Here is a 20588-nt window from a genome sequence, read left to right as displayed (position 1 = left end):
CTCCTTCGTTTGACATTTGCCCTTCACAACATCAAAATGGCCTCAGGTTACGGTGACCCAAAAACAGAATCAAGGAGAATCAAGGAGAATCAAGGACTGGCAGATCATCCATAACAACACAGCTCAGTCAGTTAACGCAGGATAGTAAATTCCTAACTCAGTTTAAGCCAGACACAAAAAAAGAACAGCAATTCAATAACGACACCATCCACGCTCCCCCGCTACGCACTCATATCTCCCAGCAAAACCAACCAAGCTAATCGAAAAAACAAGCCCCCTCCCCCGAACATTACACACCCATTACCGTCCCCCCCTCGCCCCCGCGTTCATCATAAACACATAAACAATCCACCAACCCAACCACACAACCGCTTCCCTTCCGTCCCTTCCCTTCCCTTCCCCCAAACCATCCCAAGTCACATACCTACCTACCCACCTACCCCTTCCACTCAACCTCAACACATCTCCAACCCCACCGTTGCCTCCCCCCACCGCGGCAACTCCTCTTCGCTCCACGGCGCCGCCACGACCGAGTTCACCACCTGGATAACGATCCCCGGAAGACACTGCTCACCAACCATCTCCCCCTGGCGGCTCAGCACGACCTTCTTCAAGTTCGCGCGCAAATACGGCTGTACGTCCGCCGGCGCGAGGCTCGCCAGCTCGCCCTTCTCGACCTTGGCCACCAGCGCGGCCGTCAGCGGCACGCTTCCCGACATGGGGGCGTCGTGCGCCATGCCTGCGCCTGCGCCGGCGTCGCTGGACCGGGCCGCGGTGAACAGGCCCATGGCCCCGACATAGTTGGCCGCTGACGCCCAGGCCTGCTGCTGGTGGTGATCGTCGGGGATGGGGCCGCCCAGGAAGAAGACCACGGCCGAGGCGCCGTCGAGGGCCTGCTCGCTGACGCGCACGCTGGCGGTCCACTCGTGGTAGCTGTCGCCGCTGTCGCTGTTGGTGTTGCCGTCGGCGCCGACAAAAATCTTGGACTGCAGTAGGGAGTGGTACGGGGCCTTGTGGCTGGTGGCAAGGCCAGTCCCCTGCTGGGTGCGCAGTTCCTTGAGGAAGAGGCTGGCCGGGCTGAAGGATCCGTACATGCGGTTGACGGCCTGCTTAGCTGTGTTGACTCGCGCTACCTTGTCGCTGGGAGCGGTGCCGGAGGGGCCGCGGAGCAGCTCGGCGTAGGTGTAGCCGAACTTGGTGTGGTCACGGACTCCGTCCGAGGTCCAAAAGGTGCCGTTGCTGTTGGAGAAAAAGGGGGTGAGGGCGGTGTTGGCGTCTATATACTGGCCTCTCCGTGTGGTGTACGAGTTCAACAGCGCTTGCGACGTTGGAACCCAGGTGTCAGGGTGGATTGTCTGCCAGAGAGCCAGGACACGATCGACCATGCAGTGATGCAAAAAGAAGACAGGGTCAAAGGCGGACCACTGAATGTAGGCCATGTGCCCAGGTTGAGTTGTCGACTGACTGGTCCCGAAACCGCCGACCAGACTATGGATGGTGTCGTGTAAAGATTCGACCGACTCAGCCGACCCTCCCGCTGCATTGTTGCTGAACGTGGTGTAGTTATCATTGCTCGAGAACAAAGCATAGAGACGCTGAGCGATGGAAGGGCGGTTCTGATCCAAGTTCATGGCAACCAGCGAATTGTTTGACTGGGCGTCTGCACCGTTACTCGATGGGCTTCTGAGCGTCCGGGTCCAGACGTTCCACTACATATAACTTGTCAGTGGTCACTCTAAAGTACTTTGGAGTCCACTCACAGGGCCGGAACTGAACGCTGTCCTGTCGAGAGGCTTGAAGTTGTAACTGAATAAGGGGTTCGCAATCCGCTGGACGCCGTTGGGGCCGTTGACATCGATGAATGGGCTCCCTCCGATACTCTTGGGGAGAACACTCTCCCCGGAAGGGGGGGTGGCCGCCCAGTCCCAGTAGGGAAGCCGAAATCTGCGGGCTGCGCTTTCATAGCGCTGTCTCTCGTCGTCGGGCCAAAATGTAGCAATCATCTGGACCAATTCGTACAGGGCTTGCTGGGAAGAAAGTTAGACAACAGACCCGACTACCAGGTTGGTCAACCCGATGACAAGGAGGGAGCTGTCGTACCTCGTACAGCGCCATGTATGGCCGGTGCCATGCCGGGAACAGAACTGACGAATGGGTGCAATACCCGGTATTCTCGTTCCCCGTGACCGGTTCCACGCCGCCCCAACTCTGGTGAGGCATTCCGTGTATCCCTATGGCCGACGGTCAGAGACTTCTTCACAACCAGGTACAATGCCGAAAGAACCACAAACCCGCAAGCCCATAGTACGACATCGGCGACGCCTGATCCGTGTACTGCAACATGCTCAGACCCAAAATATACAGCGTCCACAGCTCCTGATCCTTCTCGACCTGCCGAACCTCCTGGCGCACTTGTATGTCGCCCCCAATCTTTTCCTGCACGGCCATGGTTGAACGGCGGTCGAGTTGGCGCTTGACTCGCTTCTTAACGTCGAAGCCATAGTTGTAGGCTGAGTACTGGGCGACGACGAGGGTATTCGCGAGATAGATAAATGCGAGAAGGAGGGGCAGTCGGAGATGTGCCATCGCTATCGTCGTTATTTTTCGTGACGACTGGTACTGTTGAACCGAGGGGTGGTGGCTCTCGAGGAATTCGATGACTTTGAGTCCCTGACGAGGTGGCTGGGCCCGAAAGAGCTGCTAGATAGATAATTTCTATCAAGAGTCCTCCGAGGCCAAAAATGGCGGGATTCAAGAAGCGGCGGGGGTCGAGATGAGAATAAATAAAACAAAAGTCAACAAGATTTGCCAAAACCAAAGGTCAAGATAGCACCATCCGCCGTGAATATCGGTCCACGAACAACGAGAGAGGAAGCCAAGGGCCAATTACCCGTCAAGGTTCCTACTTGCTCGGAGAATTGGATGGACTTTGGCGTAGACCCTAATTTTGTGACAGGGAAGGGGCGATACTTGAGAGATGACCTCGGTATGAACCAAGCCCGCGGGACTGCGCGTTGAGAATAGGCCGTGCCTTCCTTGTTGAACGGATAGGGCTTGAGCTATTGCCGTGGACTGCCAAATTCTTCCCAAAAATGGTCAATTTATCGGTTTCAATTTGTTGTGAGACGAGGCCTCGTTCAGTCGGACCCGGGGATCTTGTTGGAGTTGATACGAACAATGAAGCCCGAACCCCTATTCAAGGCAGCGGGAGACTGCATGATATACCCGTCACAGCCGTCTGCCATGAGGAAATAGATTGCATTTAGTTTGTGTTCGGATCACTGCAGAGGCAGAGGCCTCTCATTTCCCTCGTGTTCCCCACGACACCCATGGCATGCATGCATCTGTGAGCAGGCAGGCGTGGTCATGTCTCATGCCGCCGTAAAGGCTCAGCTCTGCTCGCGAGGGCGATGTCTTGGTGTTGTTTTCGCCATGTGTAACGGCGCCGTTGCCCAGTCCTTGACGGAGGCGTTATCTCGAGGGAGGCATAGCAAGGCCGAGGCGGCCGAGACGAGACATGAGAGAGACTCTACAGTACTAGACAGTTTGACTATTTTACTTGCAACAAAAATTCACATGTTACTCCATTACGCCGACGCGGGTACGTTCGGGAGCGCCTTCGGTGCCGTTGGCCTCAAGGGCCCCCTCCGAATCGCATCCTTGGTGTCCACACGGTACTTCAACTTCACACCCATAGCCGCCAGCTCCACATCCAAGAACTTCAGCGCCCCCGGAACAACCACCATGGTGGTGTTTTCACCCCCGATCCACTGCACTCCCTGTCCATCCTCCCAGATCTCGCCGTCCAGCTTCATGAGATCCAGTCCCTCAATCTGATCCAGGCGCTGCGCACAGTTTCGGCAGCGGACGGTGCCGACTTGCTTCCGCTTCCCAATGAACGGTGACACTGTCGGCTGCACCGCGAGGAACGACCCACAGTCGCGGCAGATCCACGACTTGGAGTAGTCGGAGCAGTTCAGCAGGCGGTCCTGCAGCAAGAAAGCTGTGCCGTGCGCCAGTAGCGCGTCGCGCTCCATCTCTCCCACACGAATACCGCCACCCTTCTTGCGGCCCTTGATAGGCTGGCCCGTCGTCGGGACTACGGGACCCGTGGTACGCACCTGATACTTGTCGTTCACCATGTGACGCAGCCGTTGGTAATAGACGACGCCGATATAGATGTCGCAGGCGAATTCCTCGCCTGTGATGCCCGAGTACATGGGCTCGTTGCCGTGGTAGTTGTAGCCGGCCTTCATCAGCTGGTGGCCGAAGTAATCGCCCGCTGTGTGCTCTTCATTGAATTTAAACGGCGTTGAATCCTGCGCCAGGCCGTGCAGGGCACCAGCCTTGCCCGCCAGGGACTCGACGAACATGCCGATGGTCATGCGGGAGGGGAACGCGTGGGGGTTAATGATGACGTCGGGCTGGATGCCCGTCTCGGAAAAGGGCATGTCGATGGCCGGCCACTTCTGAGAGGCGACACCCTTCTGACCGTGGCGTGACGAAAACTTATCGCCGATGATGGGCGATCTGGGGATGCGAAGCTTGATCGAAACGGTCTGCAGGGGTTCGGTGCCCGAGTCGCTGCCGATCACGCGCACCTCCTCGATGAAGGCGTCTTCCGCCTCCTTGTATCGCTCCCAGTGCGTGATGCCATCCCTGTTGATCAGTTGCCCGCTATAGTCGGCCGAGACAGTGTGCCACGCGCAAAGGATGTCTCCCTCCCTGACCAGGCGTCCCACATAGGGCAGCCCATCCTCGTCGAGCATCTCGCGGTCCGACGCCCTGACGGGGCTGCCGGGGGCGAAACCGAACATCTTGCTGATCGTCTTGGACGTGCGCGTCCTCGAGTCGTCCTTGAGGCTGACCTTCTTGGTCTTGTAGATCGTGCCGTGCCCAAACCCGCGCTCGTGGGCCGACTTGTTGATGATCATGGCGTCATCCATGTCGTAACCCGTGTACGAGATGACAGCGACCACGGCATTCATACCGTTGGGGAAGTTGTCAAAGCCGTACGTATTGTGCAAGGGAGCGCGGACGATAGGCGTCTGGCCTGTCTGGAGGCGGTACATCTTGTTATCCGTTCGATGCCGGAGCGCAGTCCCTGGTGTACCCATCGTTTGTTTCCCCATCTGACACTGGTACATGTTGCGAGGCGACTGGTTGAAGTCGGAAAAGGGTGTCATGTTTGCTAGGATGGAGAGGATGTGGGTAGGGTCGAATTCGACGTGTGTTGAGTCACCTGGGAGGACTTCACCATCGGTACAGGCGATGGACATGTACGGCTGCTCGTGGGGACCGACAAAGTCTTGCTTTCCGAGGGGAAGATACTTGACGGGCCGGACCATCCTAGACGACTGTGAAGACATGTAGATACCGGGGTACGATCCGCCCTTTGACGGGGGAACGTAGCCGATCTCTAGGAGTATGGGGATACCGTGGCCGCCCTCCACCTTCCAGCGCCGTAGGTTATCGGCGACCGCCCTGGCCGCATTGGGAGTGCACCAGCCGATAATCCTACCGTCGAGCATCACCACGACACTCTCGCTGGTAGCGGCAGAGGAGTAGTCATTGACCCCGAGCTCCATGGCAACGCCTGGGACGGCAGATACGTCCACAGAGTCCGTGATGATCTTGCATTTGTGGGCCATGTGGTTCAACAAACCGCAGGGCGAGCCGTCAGGGGTGTGTACCGGGCACAAAAAGCCCCAAGACTCCGGCAGCAGTTTTCTGACAGTTGTGGTTTTCAGCTGGGCAAAGAAACTACCACGATGAACCATGCGGAAGTGGCTTATGAAACGCAGAAAATTGAGTTTCTCAGCCACCACGGTGAAACCCGATGTTTGTTGCAAGTCGAGACCTGAGGGACTCTGGAGATTACCCGTGGAGAGGAAGTACTCCAGTGCATTTCCGAGGTTCTCGTTCGTCCTCCTGGATATGGCAATGGGGAAGTCTTTCGTAAAGCCGGGCGAAATAAAAGACTGGGACGGGTTCCTCCTCAAATAGTCGCGCAATGCTAACCTGAGTGAGACGCCCAACAATTCGTCGAGACGCTCCTTCAACACCATACCGTACAGGAAGCCACCGAGGAGGATTTCCTGGTTTTGAACGGCGTCAGGATTGTCAACCGCACAGTCGCCGGCAACTAGTGCATATAGTTTTCGGCACATGAAGAGCAGCATCTTGAACTTGTCGAGATCTTGCTCCTCGGTTACATCGACGCAGCCAAGGTTGACCAAAACAATCCTCCGGAGGAATTCCGTACCGACTTCGTAGTCCGACATGGTTTCGGGGACACCGAGCACGACTCGGAATTTCTCTCCTAGATACGCCCGAGTCTGTGTCTTGGTGTAAAGGCCGTATGTCTTGTAGGTGCGGAGGAGGAGTTCGACACGGTCCGTCAGGAATGTGTTCTCGATTCCCTTTGAATTGGGTGGGCCCACCAGGCCCTCGAAGATCTCTCGGTCGTTCGTCTCGATTAAGGCCTTCAGTATCATCATGACTGGTACGAGATACTCGTTCTTTCTCCAAGAAAACCGAAACGTGACATTGCCGTCGTTCAGGTAGTGGAGCACATTGGTCTGGGAGGTCTCATCTGGTCGAACGGATCTTACTATGATACCGTATGGCGTGTATGAGGGCCCGCGGTTCGTGAAACTTGGGCGGATGATAGCCAGCGGGAAGTTTCTTCGGTTGACCAGGAGCAGACGAATAATCTTTTCGATGCCGTTGACGATAAAGTATCCACCTAGCTCCTCAGATTCCTCTTTCCTTTGCACAAGGAGTGCCGGGGAATTGTTCTCTAGGTGGCACTTGTTGGACTAAGCCGAGGACGGGGCGTCAGAACCTACTTCCCGCATCTTCTGGCCAAGGGGAAGTGCGTGGCATACCTTGATCATGATGGGCATCTGGCCCAGCTCGCGGACAAACTCTTGTGGTTCGCCATCGTTGATGCTGTACTCGAGAACCGCCGTGAGTTTCCCTCGGTAAGAGACGTGCCGTTCTCTGCACTCGGCCGGGAAAATCTCGCGCCTTTTGGCGAACTTGTTGGATGGCGGGACCTGGGATCGCTGGAGCGTAACGCTTTTGTACCGTATCGTCAACTTGTTCTTGTTCGCAGGCGCTGCCCTGTCATCTCCATCCAGAAATGTCTTTGTCCCAATTTCGGCAAGCGCATGGTCGAGGAGGCCGGGCTTCCCGTCGGTCCGAAAGAGCGCATTGAACGACTCGATGTGGGGGTCAACAGCGAGCTGGAGGGCGGGGTAGGCGGTTCGGTCTGTTGGCGGGTTTCGGAAAAGCTTCTCGCGGCGAAGCGTATTGTACTCGTGGTCCCACGATGTGTTGGTGCGTTCGGGGGCCATCTTCGCGTACTCCTGAAACGAAAAGCAATTCTTGCAGCTTAGAATGCGATCGCGCTGCCTCGGGGTCTAACGGCAACCCCTCGTTCAATCTGGTGACTGTTTATTTCCCGCTCATTACTAGGTCTTTGCGGGCTGGAGGGGGGACAGGTCTGGGTATCGTTCAGGCTGCGAATAACTTCAATTGACAAGTTTAATCGTCTGTTTGGGTAACTTTTTTTTCCTTCCTTATCGCTTATCGAGCAGCTGCTGGGCCCGCCATTAGTTTGGTGGGGTACCTTTTTTGTGGGCCTTTTAGTTAGCCCACTCGGCCGGCAATTGGGGTAATTTGGGTAAGGCGCCGTGGGCTTGTATCGAGAACCGCCAGCAGCAATGACGAAAAAAACACGGTTGGCGCAATCCCACCAGTGCCCTTTTTCTTACAGTAAAACAGTTCTCAAGTCAAGATATATTCTACCATTCGAAAATACTCTTTAGCATGAGTCAGTGGCCTTGATGGACGCGTCGCCTTCGCGGTTTCCGTTGCCCTCCCTACTAACTAAAGCATTCGTTGCGCCGTAGTGAAGGGCTCGGGACGTGTGGCTTTGAGAACCCGGTAGTTGTCGGGTATGTACGTGGGCCGGTCGACGAGTATCACAGCAGAGGACAGCTAGGTTCCTCAAGCTTAGTCTTGGGGGCCACAGACCGGATGTTGTGCATGGGACAGAACTAACCCCGGAAGCAGTCCGGGTGCCTGTTGGGCTGCCTCTGACCACCTGCGTAGCTATCATGGATGTACGAACTACATTACGTTAGATACCGGAGATTCCTTGTCGTTTTGCAGTCATAAGTGGCCAGGAACCGAAACCGCCTTGCCGATGCTCTGTAGTCTGGATGTAACTCGGACCTCTTCTGCTGGGATTCTCCTGCAGCAGCTTCCCCAAACCTCCATGGCCGGACAAGCTGCGGCCCTGTGGGGGTTTGGCCACGCTCAACTGGTGTCCAGTAAAATCATCAGTGGAGTCGGCATCCAAACCACCTCAGCCCCAAAGAAAGGCCCCGGGCTGCAGCAGCCAACCATGTTGAGGCAGCCTGGTCCGAAAAGACGACGTGCAGCCCACAGGGCCGACAGTCAAAGCCGGACTTCGACCTTGCATTTCCGCGAGGTGTGTGTGTAGTGCTCAGTTGGTATGGTACAAATTATGTCCAGCATAGTCTTCGCAGTTATGGAGAGCTGATACTCTGCCTCGATGAAACTGAGGCAGATTCCCTCCACAAGTTGAGATGTGCTTTAGCGACGGCGGACTCCACCCATGCATCCAGAGATAATGGACCCCGGCCACCTAGCCTGGGGAAATGTACGGCACAACGATTGACATCTCAAAAGCCCGGCCCGATAACTAGTTAACGATGGATCTGCCGCGGCCGCCCCAAAATCGGAGGCGCTTGCTTTTGGAGTTGGGTCGGTTTCATCATTGGCCTCAAGTCCAGCACTTTGCAGGACGCCATAAACCTGCTCCCTTCAAGTCTCTCGGTTGCGGCCATTGGTTTTCTGGGCGTGGGGAACCCTTGGCCAGAGCTCCTGGGTTGATTTTGATGGCCCAATCACTCGAACGCCTGTGACCCCGCTGTTGGTGGCCGCTGCTTCCCCAACCCGTTCAACCACTGTCACGGAGGCGTTTGTTCGTCTTCTTCCAGATAAATAGCACAGGCCGCCCATCATCTATCTCCACCAAAGTCTTGGACTTCGGGGCTTGGGCTAGAGCAGCAGCGATAGCGCAGCCGTAGCACCAGCAGCTCGGACAGACAATACAAATCGCCAAGTATAATAGTCGGCCACTCACCAGAGACGCCTACCCCCCCCCCAGGGCCAGGCCCACAGAAGCAAGAAAGCCAGCAACGACATCTCATCTCAACATCTCATCTCAGATCGGCTAGGTCTCCCGGCACAAAAGTATCCAGGTCCCTGCAGCATCCACAGCGGCAACCTCCTGCAGCAACTCCTTGCAGATCCGGGCCTTCCTTGCGCTCCCCATTCTCTTGTCTGATGCGCGATACGACCCTCCTGGCTACGGCTCTTCTCTGCTACCTTACTTACACTTGACGCCGCCGTACCCTGCCACACAGCCGCTGCCGCTGCCGCCGCTTGGCTCGAGGTCTCAGCACTGACTGTGACTGCAACCTGGGGAGTCCTGAGCCGCCGCACCCTCGTCCGTGATCACAGTCGATCGTCTCGTCTTGCCGACACCTTCCACCGCTCCTCGCCGTCTCGGCGCTCCACACCCGGGGTCCTGAGTGCTAACCGCCCGCTCGTTGTTTAACATCCATCATATTCCTGCGCACCAAGGCACGGGCCACAGCTTGACTTGCACAACAGTTACCTACCTGGATTTTGTGTTCCCCGGCAGCATCTTTGCTTGGTGGGCCTGGTCACTTGCTCACCCACGCCTGCCCCCGTCTTGCTCTTCACCGATCACAAACAGGAACCCGCTTCATTCTAGTTCCTATTTCTTACGAAATTGCAAAAGCCCCTACCGGGACACGCGCCATACGAGACATTTTTATTCATAATCCTGCGCCCGGCCGCCGAGTCTCGGCGCAGAATATTTAAACTGGTCCCGGCTGAGACTTGTCACCGCCCATCCATCAACTCTCCCCGTCACCCCGGACCCGAACGACGCTCTCGAGAATACCTCAAACCACAAATCACCTGCGCGACTTTTTCGGCCTTGACGCGCGCCCCAACCTGGTCCCCCAACTCCTTCAGCTCCCTCCCGCCCTCCCGACCACAGCGTGGCCCTCAACAACCATGGCGGGGCTATTCAGGAAAGTGTACGACTGGTTGTTGCGGACGTTTTGGTGAGTTTTTGGCTGGCATGCACCTCCCCCGCGCCGCCGAGCTGCGGGGCACTACCGGGCCGCATCGCATCGGCAGCGCATCGCCTGCGATATTTGGGGTCGAAAGGCTAATCCGATGCAGGGCGACCGAAATGGATGTGACCATGATCGGATTGCAGAATGCTGGCAAAACCTCGCTTCTCCGTGTAATCTCAGTGAGTAAATGGCCGACCGCTCGACCCTGATGCATCGCAAGGGCTGACACCGATTTCCTCGTCGACAGGGCGGAGAGTTCGCGATCGAGTAAGCAGCGCCCTTTTTCCACACCCTCTCCCGGTGTCACCAAAACCGATCCTCCCCACCCCTCCTAAGTTTTCGCCCCGGCTGACCTCCTCTTTTGCAGCTCCATTCCCACAGTCGGCTTCAACATGAAGCGGGTGCAACGGGGGCATGTGACACTCAAGTGCTGGGACTTGGGTGGCCAACCCCGCTTCAGACCAATGTGGGAGAGGTATTGCCGCAACGTTAACGCCATTGTCTTTATCGTCGATATTGCCGACCTACACCTGCTCCCCGTGGCCCGCGAAGAGTTGCACTCGCTAATGAGCCAACCAGCCCTGGAGGGCATCCCCCTCCTTGTACTCGGAAACAAGTCGGACCTGCCCAACAAGCTCTCGGTGGACGAGTTGATCGACGCCATGGACCTGAAAAATGTCGCGCACCGTGAGGTCTCGTGCTATGGCATCTCGGCTAAGGAGGAAACGAATCTCGAGGCCGTCTTGCAATGGTTGATGAAGTTTGCCAATCGGTGAGCTTGTCGTCCCCCTGCGGGCTTATCGTCGCGCGTCTTGTTTTGGATACCCAACGTTCGGCGGGATTCGGATTCACATGGTGTTTTGGGACACCAGGTCGGCTTGGTTTGCGGTGTAGTTGGAATTTCGGGGTTTGCTTTGTTGTTTTTGTTTTTCTTGTCTTTTTTTTTTCCCCTCTCTCCATATCATCGACGCAGTTTTCGGGGCAAAAGACATTCGATTATCGGCCGGCGACGACCAACTCTTTTGTCAACACCGCCCCCTCTCTTATCTATCCGACGGCGTTGGAAGTCTGCGACGAGGCCAAGGTTATCTTTCAACCGGCAGGCTTCGTACCGTTTCATTGAGCACAATACAGCTCGCGTTTGAGACGAGGACTCAACGCCGCCGTCGTCAGACGAGCCCAGATGGGAGCCGCAAGGCCGGGCATGATTCGCAGCATCTACAAGTGGCGCTTGCCACTCGCAGGAATGAGGTCGGAAATTTTGAGGATGCTTTCAGAGAAAGGTGCTTCTGAAATACGTTATGACAAGGACAAGGACAGGTACGGAAAGGAAGTGAGGGCTTTCGGTGGGCAAGGCGCGGGTAGTTAGGTTGTTCCTCGATGATTTTTCTCAGCAGCAACGCTTAATCTTGATGACAATGAATTTTTGAAAACTCCCGATGAAATGAAAATGACGAGACAAAATGAGATGATTTGAGATTGAACCAGCACCAGGGCCAGCTCTAAACCTGTTCAATCGCAGCAGCGTGCGAGCGCTCGCGCTGAGCGAGGGATGAACACCTCTGATGAAGCCCCCACCAAGTTGGGCCTGAACCGTGTTGGGCATGTCGCTCAAGCGTCTGGGCAAGATGCGAAATTTACGCCGAAACCAGGCGAAAAAGAGAGCGCAACGCGTGAAATAAGAAGGATATTCACCACGGTGATTTGAAGAAAGAATATGAAAGAGGAGAGGCCGGAACGACGAGGGGAGAGCGCGCAAGGTCAAGTCCTGGACTTACACACGGACCATTTCCGGCCATTGACGTGTGAAGGTATCATTGGCTGCTGCTTTGCTTGGAGAATCCATCCGTCGACAAGACAGGCGCCGGCACACGGAGGGGGGCAAGCAGACCACCCGGGCAACCGGGCAACCGGGCAAGACAGGGCAAAGCAAAGAGTGGGTTCACACCGAAGTCATATTATTTTCAAGGTGTGGTCGAGATTATTTGTCTTGCCATTTGGCGGTGTTGTGCTGAGGCCCTCAAACGCCTCCGGCTTCTTGATGGCCAAATGGTTGGTGGGAAGGGATCTCTGTGTATTTAGAGAGTCTATCCCTGCGCATGGAGCCCGAGTCTTCGAGCGGGCCCAGTGTTGCATCTTATAACTAATCCCTAGCAACACTGAGATGCACACAAAAGCGATTGGCAAGCTGAGAAACGTCACCGTTGACATACGCAACCTCCCAATTCCGAGCAAGCGGCCAATAACAACGGGCTGTTTTCAGATGTGAAGTCGCCGTGAGAGTATTTTTACAGAAAAGCTCCATATACCGAACGTTCGGGGCTGAAGAATGGCTTCTCGGGATCTTTGCTCTGCATGATTCATATCTCTGCCGTGGTCAAATAGCGCACATGATTTGTCGGACTACATCCCGATACCGTTCTTCTTCTGGTTCTGTGGTGGGGAACTTTGGCTGGGGACCCAGGGTCAATCTTCGAGGGCAGTGTTCTGGTGATCACATCGTCGCCGGACGATTGCTGTATCCGTGGCCGCGGCATCCGCAGTCGAAGCAGCTTATCTCGTTGTATGATCCCTCCAGCGCCGTGTCTCGTGTCGGTCGTCCAGAAATTGTCGAAAATACCCAGAGGGTATGGTGAACTGGACAATAATCAGGAACCCGTGACAGTCTTCAAGCTCACTATAACCCCCTATTTTGGGTCTGCACTGTTCTGGACATCCGGAATGGAGAAACACCGATCGCATTCCCACCCGGCGCGGGCAAACCAGACGGTCACTCGAGCTGCTCTACTGCTTCCACGACTCCCATCCTCCCCAGACACCCGTTTCCCATATTCACATGATCCACGCATGAACCCGCCAGGAGTATCGTGTGGGGGCCAGATAGACTCGAGTCTTATTCCTATCTCCCGAGGCGCCATAAATGTGCACCTCAGCAGGCCATCGTCGGAGGCCAATATCGACTCGTAGCTGATCAATGCAATGCCGAACGCCGTCCGTGTCCACGCAAGTCCCCGCTTCCCAACATGACCAAAAAACCGATCAACGATAGGACTTCTGGAACCTCGCACGGGCACCCTTTCCACCAAACTTCTTGGGCTCGCAACGCCGGGGGTCGGCGACTAGGAGGTTGCGGTCGAACTGGATGAGAGCGGTCTTGAGGAGGTTCTTGGAGTGCTCATCGATGTACTTGGCGTAGTAGGCGACCTAAAATTCTCAGTCAGTATTCGCTTTCTTCTCGGCGCGGATCGAGCCGTTATGTTCGGGGACTGACAATGGCCTTGGCAATCTAGAAAAACGTCAGATTAGCATTTTCCTTCCCAACCTCATTGCGCAAGAGGACTCGCGAGTACGTACAGCCTGGCGCGTCGCGTAGACCTGCGAAGTGTGACCACCACCGGTAACGCGGATGCGGATGTCGACCTCGGCGAACTTGTCGGTGCCGAGGATGAGGACGGGCTCGTAAAGCTTCGCCCGGAGGATCTCGGGGGCAAACAGCTTGAGCGGCTTGCCGTTGACCCTGATCAGGCCCTTGCCCTGCACACAGCGCGCGACGGCTGCGAGATTGTCAGAGACCGGTCCACCGATGTGCTTCGCTCGAAACTAAAATCCGTACCTGTGGCATTCTTCTTCTTGCCGAACACCTGAACTGCCTGGGTGGTAGCCATTTTGACGTGATGGCGGGATACCTTCCTGTTTGTTAGTTCGGGGCTGGATTTTTCTCCTGCTCCAAAATTTGTGTGTGGAGGGGAAATCAAGATGGGGCTAGCGGCAGTCACGTGGCTGTACCTTTGTGGCTGAAGCCTCGAGAAGTGGCTGGAGTTGCAGGCCGAGTGGGGTCCTCGGAGCCCGGCACACGCCCGGTCGAGTCTTCTCCATTTTCGTTCCGGCAGCACCATCCCCAGCAGCACCGGCGCCGGCGGGTGTGAGCCACGATCAAATGGACCCCGCGCTGGGTTCTGCAATCTTAACCATCGCAAATTATCGTGTCCTTTGAACGAGAATTAACCTTCAACTCTTAATCTCGGAAATCACTCTACCGAAAGAGGAAAACCGTATCTATCATCGAGGGCCACAGACAGGGTGTGGGCGGCATTGCGCCTCGCCCAAACGTGCGTATGCGGGGTCCGTGTTGGCATGCGTATTCCCACCACCTGGTCCGTATCCCCAGCCCCATGCGTATCCCGAGGTCAGTAGTTAGGCTGTGGTTGTCAGCGGGACTTGAACTCTCCGGCACTGCACACTAAAGTCGTCCGAAATGGCAAGATGGAAGCGTGGCAGAGCTTCCCTGCGCCTCTTAACTTCCTGTATAGGTAGTGCATCTCTTCCCTGTGGGATCAGCGCTACCCGAGTCGCCTCAGGCGCCAGTGTCGGGTTCGCACTGTCGACAAATTAGTTGAAAGCACCGTCGGTAAGACAGCTTGAACGGGAAAAAAGTCAGCAGTTGGTTTGCCCAGATCTTATCCGCTGCTTGGCAGCTTCCCTCGAGCGATCTAATTGGGAGAATAGTGAGAAGAATGACAGTTTGCCCGGCTCAGCCACCAAGTGCCACGCCTTGCGTGGCACCGTGTGGTTAACTATCGAATCTCACTGTGCTGCCATGCCGAGCTCTTGCCAATGCTGCGGTAAAGCACTTTGATCCACAGTGCTGAAACTGCAGTGACGGCACGTCGCCTTCCCGTCCCTCACTGCCTTTGTCGCATCATATCTTTGCCAACAACCTCCCACCTCGTTCAATCAACATCTCCCCTTTCAACTCTCAATTACCATCGGCCCGCCCAACCTTGAATCATCACCCTCCACCAACTTTACGCAGAGAAACACGACTCAAAACATTTTGGGCTGTTGAAACCAAATTCACAATGGCGCCTTTCATTGCGCAAATGGCCGAACTAGCAAAGCGCCGGGACGGGTATGTACAAAACGGCGCATTAGTTACAGATCATGGCGACTAACAATATTTCCAGCTGCGGGAGTGGCGGCTATCGTGATTACGACGGTGACTGTCGCTATTATTCATCATGGTACTGGTGGGGACGCTGGGTCTTCGCCGGGTTGGCGGTTCTCTTCATACTCCTCGTCTTCGCCTGTCTTTTGTATGTCTTTCCTCGCATGTGTTCACACGGCATCTGGAAACCTACTAACACGACCCTAATAGCCGTAACTCGCGCCGTCGCAGAAGGCAAGGCGCTCAACCGATGTACGGAACGGGTTGGATGGCGCCTGCGCCACCTCCTTACTACCCTCCGCCACCGCAATACTCGGCTCAAGATCAAGCACCACCAGGCGGTTACAAATATGGCTCGGGTGATGGGTATTACGCCGGCAACCAAGAGGGTATTCAACTGCAGCAACCGCAGAGCGCGTACCACCGCGGTACCGAGCCCGAATATGCGCCTCCCCCGGGACCTCCGCCGACCACCAACGCTAAATAAGTAGGATTGAGACAAGGGTGTAGGGAGGGGGTTCAGCAGGCGGAGGCCACACTCGCTGTTTAAACTCGGGCAGGGGCATCAACGTTATGGGACTGCGTTGATATGCTTGGGGAGCTGCCTATGGAACGGTTCACGCGGCATCCCGGCGTGAATAATGGGATGAGGCTTTTATTGTATCTGTGCTTACCAGGTTCTTGTACTGTCTTGTCTGCTACCTATTTGACGTATAGCGGTACTACCGATTTTTCCCTGGGTCAGCGAGCCATGGGTCAAAGTTCCTGGTGTCCATGACGTCGGCAGGCCCGTGCTATCAGACCAACGCGGCGAGGTTGCTGAATCATGTAACCACCCAACCCACACTCCGACCAAAAACAGCCGAGGGAAAGAAACCAAGAAAAAAGAAAGAAAGAGGTAAAAAAAAACCGAGCAGGATGGATTAAAATGAAAGACACCGAATCAATAAAAGTAAAAAGTACTTTGGACTTGCGAATGGCTTTCTTTTCGTTCCTCTACCTAGTCGAGGGCGGCACCAGACCCACGATATTAGTGCGCAGTTCAGGAGATAACTAGGTTGTTACTTAACCCGGTAGCAGTGCTTGAACGAGGCCATCTCTGCTTCCATTCTCCGTCTCCCCCGGGATTTGTACGGGGAATCATCCTTTTCTTACTGTATATGGCCGTTTCAACAAAGGGTCTTGCCATGAGTAATCCGAACCTAATTATAATTATCCACAGCACAATACAGGAATGACATCCCCTTTTCGTCCCAATATTTGTTCCGCTTTGTTTGGTAAACCGACCAACCCCGCCAAGACATTTATTTGTATAAACAGCAAAATCCCCTTGCTTGCGTTCTAAAACCGTCTGTTTTATAATTACACACCCGCAAGCTCTCGCACAACATGGCGATCCAGATCCTCTCCGACCTGCACTTGGAGGCTCCTAAAGCATACGATGTGTTCGACATTGAGCCCAGGGCGCCGCATCTTGCCTTACTCGGCGATATTGGGAATGTCGCGGCGCACAAAGATGACTTCTTCAAGTTTCTGACTCAACAACTCCAGAAGTTTCGGGTTGTAATGCTCGTCCCCGGGAATCACGAGGCGTACGGTTCCAACTGGCCCGAAACCCTCGATCTTCTTCGAGCTTTTCAAGAGGACTCGAAGGCGCGCAAGGATGCGTCGCTCGGCGAGTTCATCCTGCTCGACCGTGGCGTTTTGCGGCTCCCGGAAACCAACACCGTGATTCTGGGCTGCAGCCTCTTTTCTTACATCCCGCCCGAGAGTCAGATGGCAGTCAGCATGGGGCTCAACGACTTTTTCCAGACCGACAAGTGGGACGTGGAAGCGCACAACGACAGGCACAAACGGGATCTGTCTTGGCTCAATGCACAGGTCGCTGAGCTCGAGGATTCCGACGCTAACATCGTCATTTTTTCGCACTGGAGCCCGACTCTGGATGCTCGTGCGGGTGATCCCAGGCACGCCGGCAGCCCGGTCACGAGTGCCTTCGCAACCGACCTATCCAAGGAGAAGTGCTTCAAGAGCGGCAGGGTCAAACTTTGGGCTTTTGGGCATACGCATTACAATTGCGATTTTGTAGTTGATCGAGAGGATGACGCCGGCCCGTTGAGGTTGGTAGCGAACCAGAGGGGGTATTACTTTGCTCAGAGCGAGGGTTTCGACGGTGATAAGACGGTTGAGGTATGAGTAACTATGAGTTTTTCGGTTGAACTTTGTGAAGTTGAGCATGGCAACTCGCCCAACTGACTGGCTGATGCCAGGTACTCGGAAACATTTCTATAATGGATAGGAAAAAGTGAACAAAAATAAAAATAAAAAGGCGATATAAACTGCCGACAAAGAATGCCTTCGAGATAAAAACCATTGCGAACAGCGCTGCAGCGCTCATCTTCACTCCCTGATGGTCACGCAATCTGTCCGCATTAGGGGGAATGTGCACTGATTTAGTGGACATGGACGATCCCCCAAAATGGTTGGCCCCTGTTGCAGGGGTTTGAAGCCGTTGGTACCTTGCAGAAGCGAAGATGGACGAGGGGGGGAAACCCGGCGGGCCAATGCCGTGCGGGAGTTCGTCTCATGCGCCCGCACTTTTCCTCTGCTAGGGCGGCAGTGCGGGACGCATTTCGCGCTCCCTCTTTTTTCTGTCAGGCTGACTTGACTGTCTCCCTTCCTACACACCTTAGTTTCATCTCATCCACAGGTGAGACGGGACAGCCACTCCTTTGGCCTTTCGTTGGCAATATCTTGGGTGTTGGCGGCAATTGCCCGATTCCTCCCGTTTTTGTACGACTCGATCTCGCCCTCGTTTGAAGTTCGAGTCTCCGTATCGAATACACTCGATTTTGCTTTCTTTCGCTTCGTTGTGCCAATTTACATCAATCATTCGACACAGTTCTTGCCATTTACGAAACACTTTTTACCATCCGTTATTTGTACTTCGCGACTAGGAATATCATTTCGAGCATCGGCCCATCAGATCTCCGACTTCTATGTTCTGCTACGTTTCGAAACCGACAACAGATTTCCGAGAATCGCGGCCGGGACGCCATTGGGCGCAAGACGATCATACACAAGCGACGGCTGGTCGAGCAATGGGGTTGTAGTTCTCGCCAGATAACGATATCGTTCGATAGTTCATGCGAGTGTGGATCACGTTTGTTGATCGCTCACGTCCTCGATATTCTGGGACTTGCTTGCCGACTAGCAGGAGGCCGGACAGCCGAGAGGCAAGATGCCGTCAGTCAACGTGGCGATGGAGAGGAGTTTGCGGAGGGGTTTCCTAGATCTGTTCGTGGCCAGTTTGCGACCCGCGCTCGCGAGGAGAGACCTCGAAGGGCAGATCACGGATGTGAAGACGGCCTTTTCCAGCTGGGATAATTGCATGCAGGTCAACTACTGCAAGTAGGTCTCCCTTATTCCCTTCGGCGGCGATGTCGTGGCGCTAACATCAAGCCAGATGGCCCGCCATTGCGCTCATAATTGTCGGCGGTTTGATCATCTTCGCGGTAGCTTGGTGCATGATTCGGTGCCTATGCTGCGGGCTCTCTTGCTGCTGCTCATGCTTTCAATGCCTCAAGTGCTGCGGCAATTGCTGCGGGTGTTGCGATCCACCGAGGGGCAGCCGGCACAAGTATCTCGACGAACCCTACATCCCGCCGAACCACGGATACAAGGCACAAGAACCGATGCATGCTGGTTTCGATAGCCGTTCGACAGCGGCGCCGGTTTCCAAAGGATCGGCATTCCCTCAGTTCGCCGAGTTTGACGCTGGAGGCAAGAAGGACGACGACTCGCTGCCCCAAATGCCCGAATGGGAGAGCGCCGAGCGCAAGAAGGTGTACCTTGAGGAGGAGGCCGTCGAGATGAACGCCCTGAAAAAACCCGAGGCGGGTGGGCAAGCTGCCGGCGCCGCCCTGGCGGGCGGAGCTGCTGGGGCGATTTCTCCACACGGATCGCGCTCGCCGGTCAACCGAAGTCCGTATGGACCGCCAGGGGGCAACAACGGATTCTTCGCTGCTAGCGCTATCAACAACAACGACCCATACTCGCAAGGCGCTCCGGCATACAACCAACCAGGTATGGCCTATAACGAGCCGAACTCAGGGTACGGGATGGCCGGTGCAGCCATGGGTCCTGGGCGACGCTCACCACAAGCTTTCAACAACGGATACAACGACGGACACAACAACGGCTACGGGCGAACTCACGATTACCCCGATCCCGGAGCCCAGGGCAGTTATGACAACTATGGAGGTGCCCCCCACCAACAGCCGTACGACAACTACGACTCCCAAAGCAACCAAGGCTACGGCATAGCGCGCCACCAAACCCCCCACGCAATGGACCCCTCCCCCTACGGAGCCGACCAGCGACGCTCGCCCGCACCCCAAGGGCCGTACGGGGCCGACTCACGACGATCCCCCGCCCCACGAGGCCCGTATGGCGCCGGAGGAGCACGCCACTCCCCCGTACCCCAAGGCGCGGGAGCCTACGACACCCCTTACCTCGGCGGCGGCGGCGGCCCCGACCCCCGGCGCTCCCCGACCCCACAGCAACAGGCCGGGTTCGAGACCAACAGCAACCCCTACGGCGGCGCGCGCGCCCCGCCCCAGAGGCAGTACTCCAACAACAGCGGCATGCACTCACCCGCCGTCAGCTCGCCCACGCCGCTGCGGAACGATGCCGGCTTCGACTTCACGTCCGGGTACAGCCGCCCGCAAGGCCCTATCGCGACCACCACAAGCCCCGTCAATGCTGGTGGCTACCGGCAGCCGAGCCCGAGCCCGCCTGCTGAGCTCGGCGGTGGGGCTGGGGGGTATCCGGGGTATAAGCCGTATCAGCCGTAGATGATGGAGGTGAGCGGCTCGCGCGGAATTGCACGGGTGGGATGGGATGGGATCAACATGGGATGAGGCGAGGCAGAGTGGGATCTAATGACCAGCGGCTTATGTTCTGTGGAGTTGGTGGGTTGGTTTTTTCGCTTCTTGCCTTCGTTTCTTGACCCCTTTTTTGGTTTCTTCCTCTCGTTTATGTCTTGCGACATCATATAGATGGTGCTTTTTGTTGCGTTTTTTTTTCTATTGATGACCTGGGAATCTGGGCTGGGATGGACAAGCTGGCGGTGTGATATAGGGGGAATATTGTGGCGCTGGTCAAAGGTGCGATGTCTTCTTTTTTTCCGCCTTAGCTGCTGTTTTGCTTCTTATTGGGGGAGAGCAAACGGATGCTCCGGTCAGAAGCCTTCCTTTCTATTTTTACAATTTTCGCTTCTTGCTGGTCGGCTGAGCAGCGCGAGTTGGGCTTGGGCCGACAAGTCTTCTCATGCTCAAAGCGAGGGTCCCCTGTCTGCGGAATCTCTCGGTAACGGGACGAGACGTGGATTTTGCGGACTGTTTCTGTGGTGAGGTCTGGGAATGGGCTGC

General features: G+C 55.7%; 7 protein-coding genes across 7 annotated transcripts; 4 read left to right on the top strand and 3 right to left on the bottom strand.

The window, feature by feature from the left end:
• Positions 1–455: 455 nt before the first annotated feature.
• Positions 456–2725, bottom strand: F5144DRAFT_608566 (uncharacterized protein; the record flags this gene model as incomplete). Its single annotated transcript, XM_066791595.1, has 4 exons — positions 2292–2725; positions 2101–2231; positions 1761–2027; positions 456–1709 (listed from the first exon to the last, which is right to left on the bottom strand). The coding sequence occupies exons 1-4, from the start codon at positions 2584–2586 to the stop codon at positions 456–458; spliced, it is 1947 nt and encodes a 648-aa protein (XP_066648944.1). The 5' UTR covers positions 2587–2725.
• Positions 2726–3258: 533 nt separating this feature from the next.
• On the bottom strand, positions 3259–7579 carry F5144DRAFT_608565 (uncharacterized protein). The gene is made up of 2 exons (XM_066791594.1): positions 6891–7579; positions 3259–6821 (listed from the first exon to the last, which is right to left on the bottom strand). Exons 1-2 carry the CDS (start codon positions 7359–7361, stop codon positions 3588–3590), a joined length of 3705 nt encoding a protein of 1234 aa, XP_066648943.1. The 5' UTR covers positions 7362–7579; the 3' UTR covers positions 3259–3587.
• A 2325-nt stretch (positions 7580–9904) lies between these two features.
• On the top strand, positions 9905–11191 carry F5144DRAFT_55166 (P-loop containing nucleoside triphosphate hydrolase protein). The gene is made up of 4 exons (XM_066787701.1): positions 9905–10196; positions 10318–10390; positions 10459–10478; positions 10579–11191. Exons 1-4 carry the CDS (start codon positions 10147–10149, stop codon positions 10985–10987), a joined length of 552 nt encoding a protein of 183 aa, XP_066648942.1. The 5' UTR covers positions 9905–10146; the 3' UTR covers positions 10988–11191.
• A 2059-nt stretch (positions 11192–13250) lies between these two features.
• F5144DRAFT_598084 (40S ribosomal protein uS9) lies at positions 13251–13876 on the bottom strand (the record flags this gene model as incomplete). Its single annotated transcript, XM_066790912.1, has 4 exons — positions 13251–13415; positions 13483–13497; positions 13566–13765; positions 13825–13876. 4 exons carry the CDS (start codon positions 13874–13876, stop codon positions 13251–13253), a joined length of 432 nt encoding a protein of 143 aa, XP_066648941.1.
• A 1194-nt stretch (positions 13877–15070) lies between these two features.
• F5144DRAFT_598083 (chitin synthesis regulation, resistance to congo red-domain-containing protein) lies at positions 15071–15643 on the top strand (the record flags this gene model as incomplete). The annotated part of the gene is made up of 3 exons (XM_066790911.1): positions 15071–15120; positions 15176–15304; positions 15367–15643. The coding sequence occupies 3 exons, from the start codon at positions 15071–15073 to the stop codon at positions 15641–15643; spliced, it is 456 nt and encodes a 151-aa protein (XP_066648940.1).
• Positions 15644–16545: 902 nt separating this feature from the next.
• F5144DRAFT_523981 (Metallo-dependent phosphatase-like protein) lies at positions 16546–17352 on the top strand (the record flags this gene model as incomplete). Its single annotated transcript, XM_066786781.1, has 1 exon — positions 16546–17352. The coding sequence occupies one exon, from the start codon at positions 16546–16548 to the stop codon at positions 17350–17352; it is 807 nt and encodes a 268-aa protein (XP_066648939.1).
• An 835-nt stretch (positions 17353–18187) lies between these two features.
• On the top strand, positions 18188–20250 carry F5144DRAFT_55014 (uncharacterized protein). Its single transcript, XM_066787623.1, has 2 exons — positions 18188–18567; positions 18623–20250. The coding sequence occupies exons 1-2, from the start codon at positions 18398–18400 to the stop codon at positions 20010–20012; spliced, it is 1560 nt and encodes a 519-aa protein (XP_066648938.1). The 5' UTR covers positions 18188–18397; the 3' UTR covers positions 20013–20250.
• The last annotated feature ends 338 nt before the right edge of the window (positions 20251–20588 follow it).

This window comes from Chaetomium tenue, assembly GCF_020726465.1.
Source record: "Chaetomium tenue strain MPI-SDFR-AT-0079 chromosome Unknown F5144scaffold_1, whole genome shotgun sequence".
NCBI lineage: Eukaryota > Fungi > Ascomycota > Sordariomycetes > Sordariales > Chaetomiaceae > Chaetomium > Chaetomium tenue.
The sequence above is the reverse complement of the archived record's forward strand: the minus strand, read 5'-3'. Positions and strand labels throughout refer to the sequence as shown.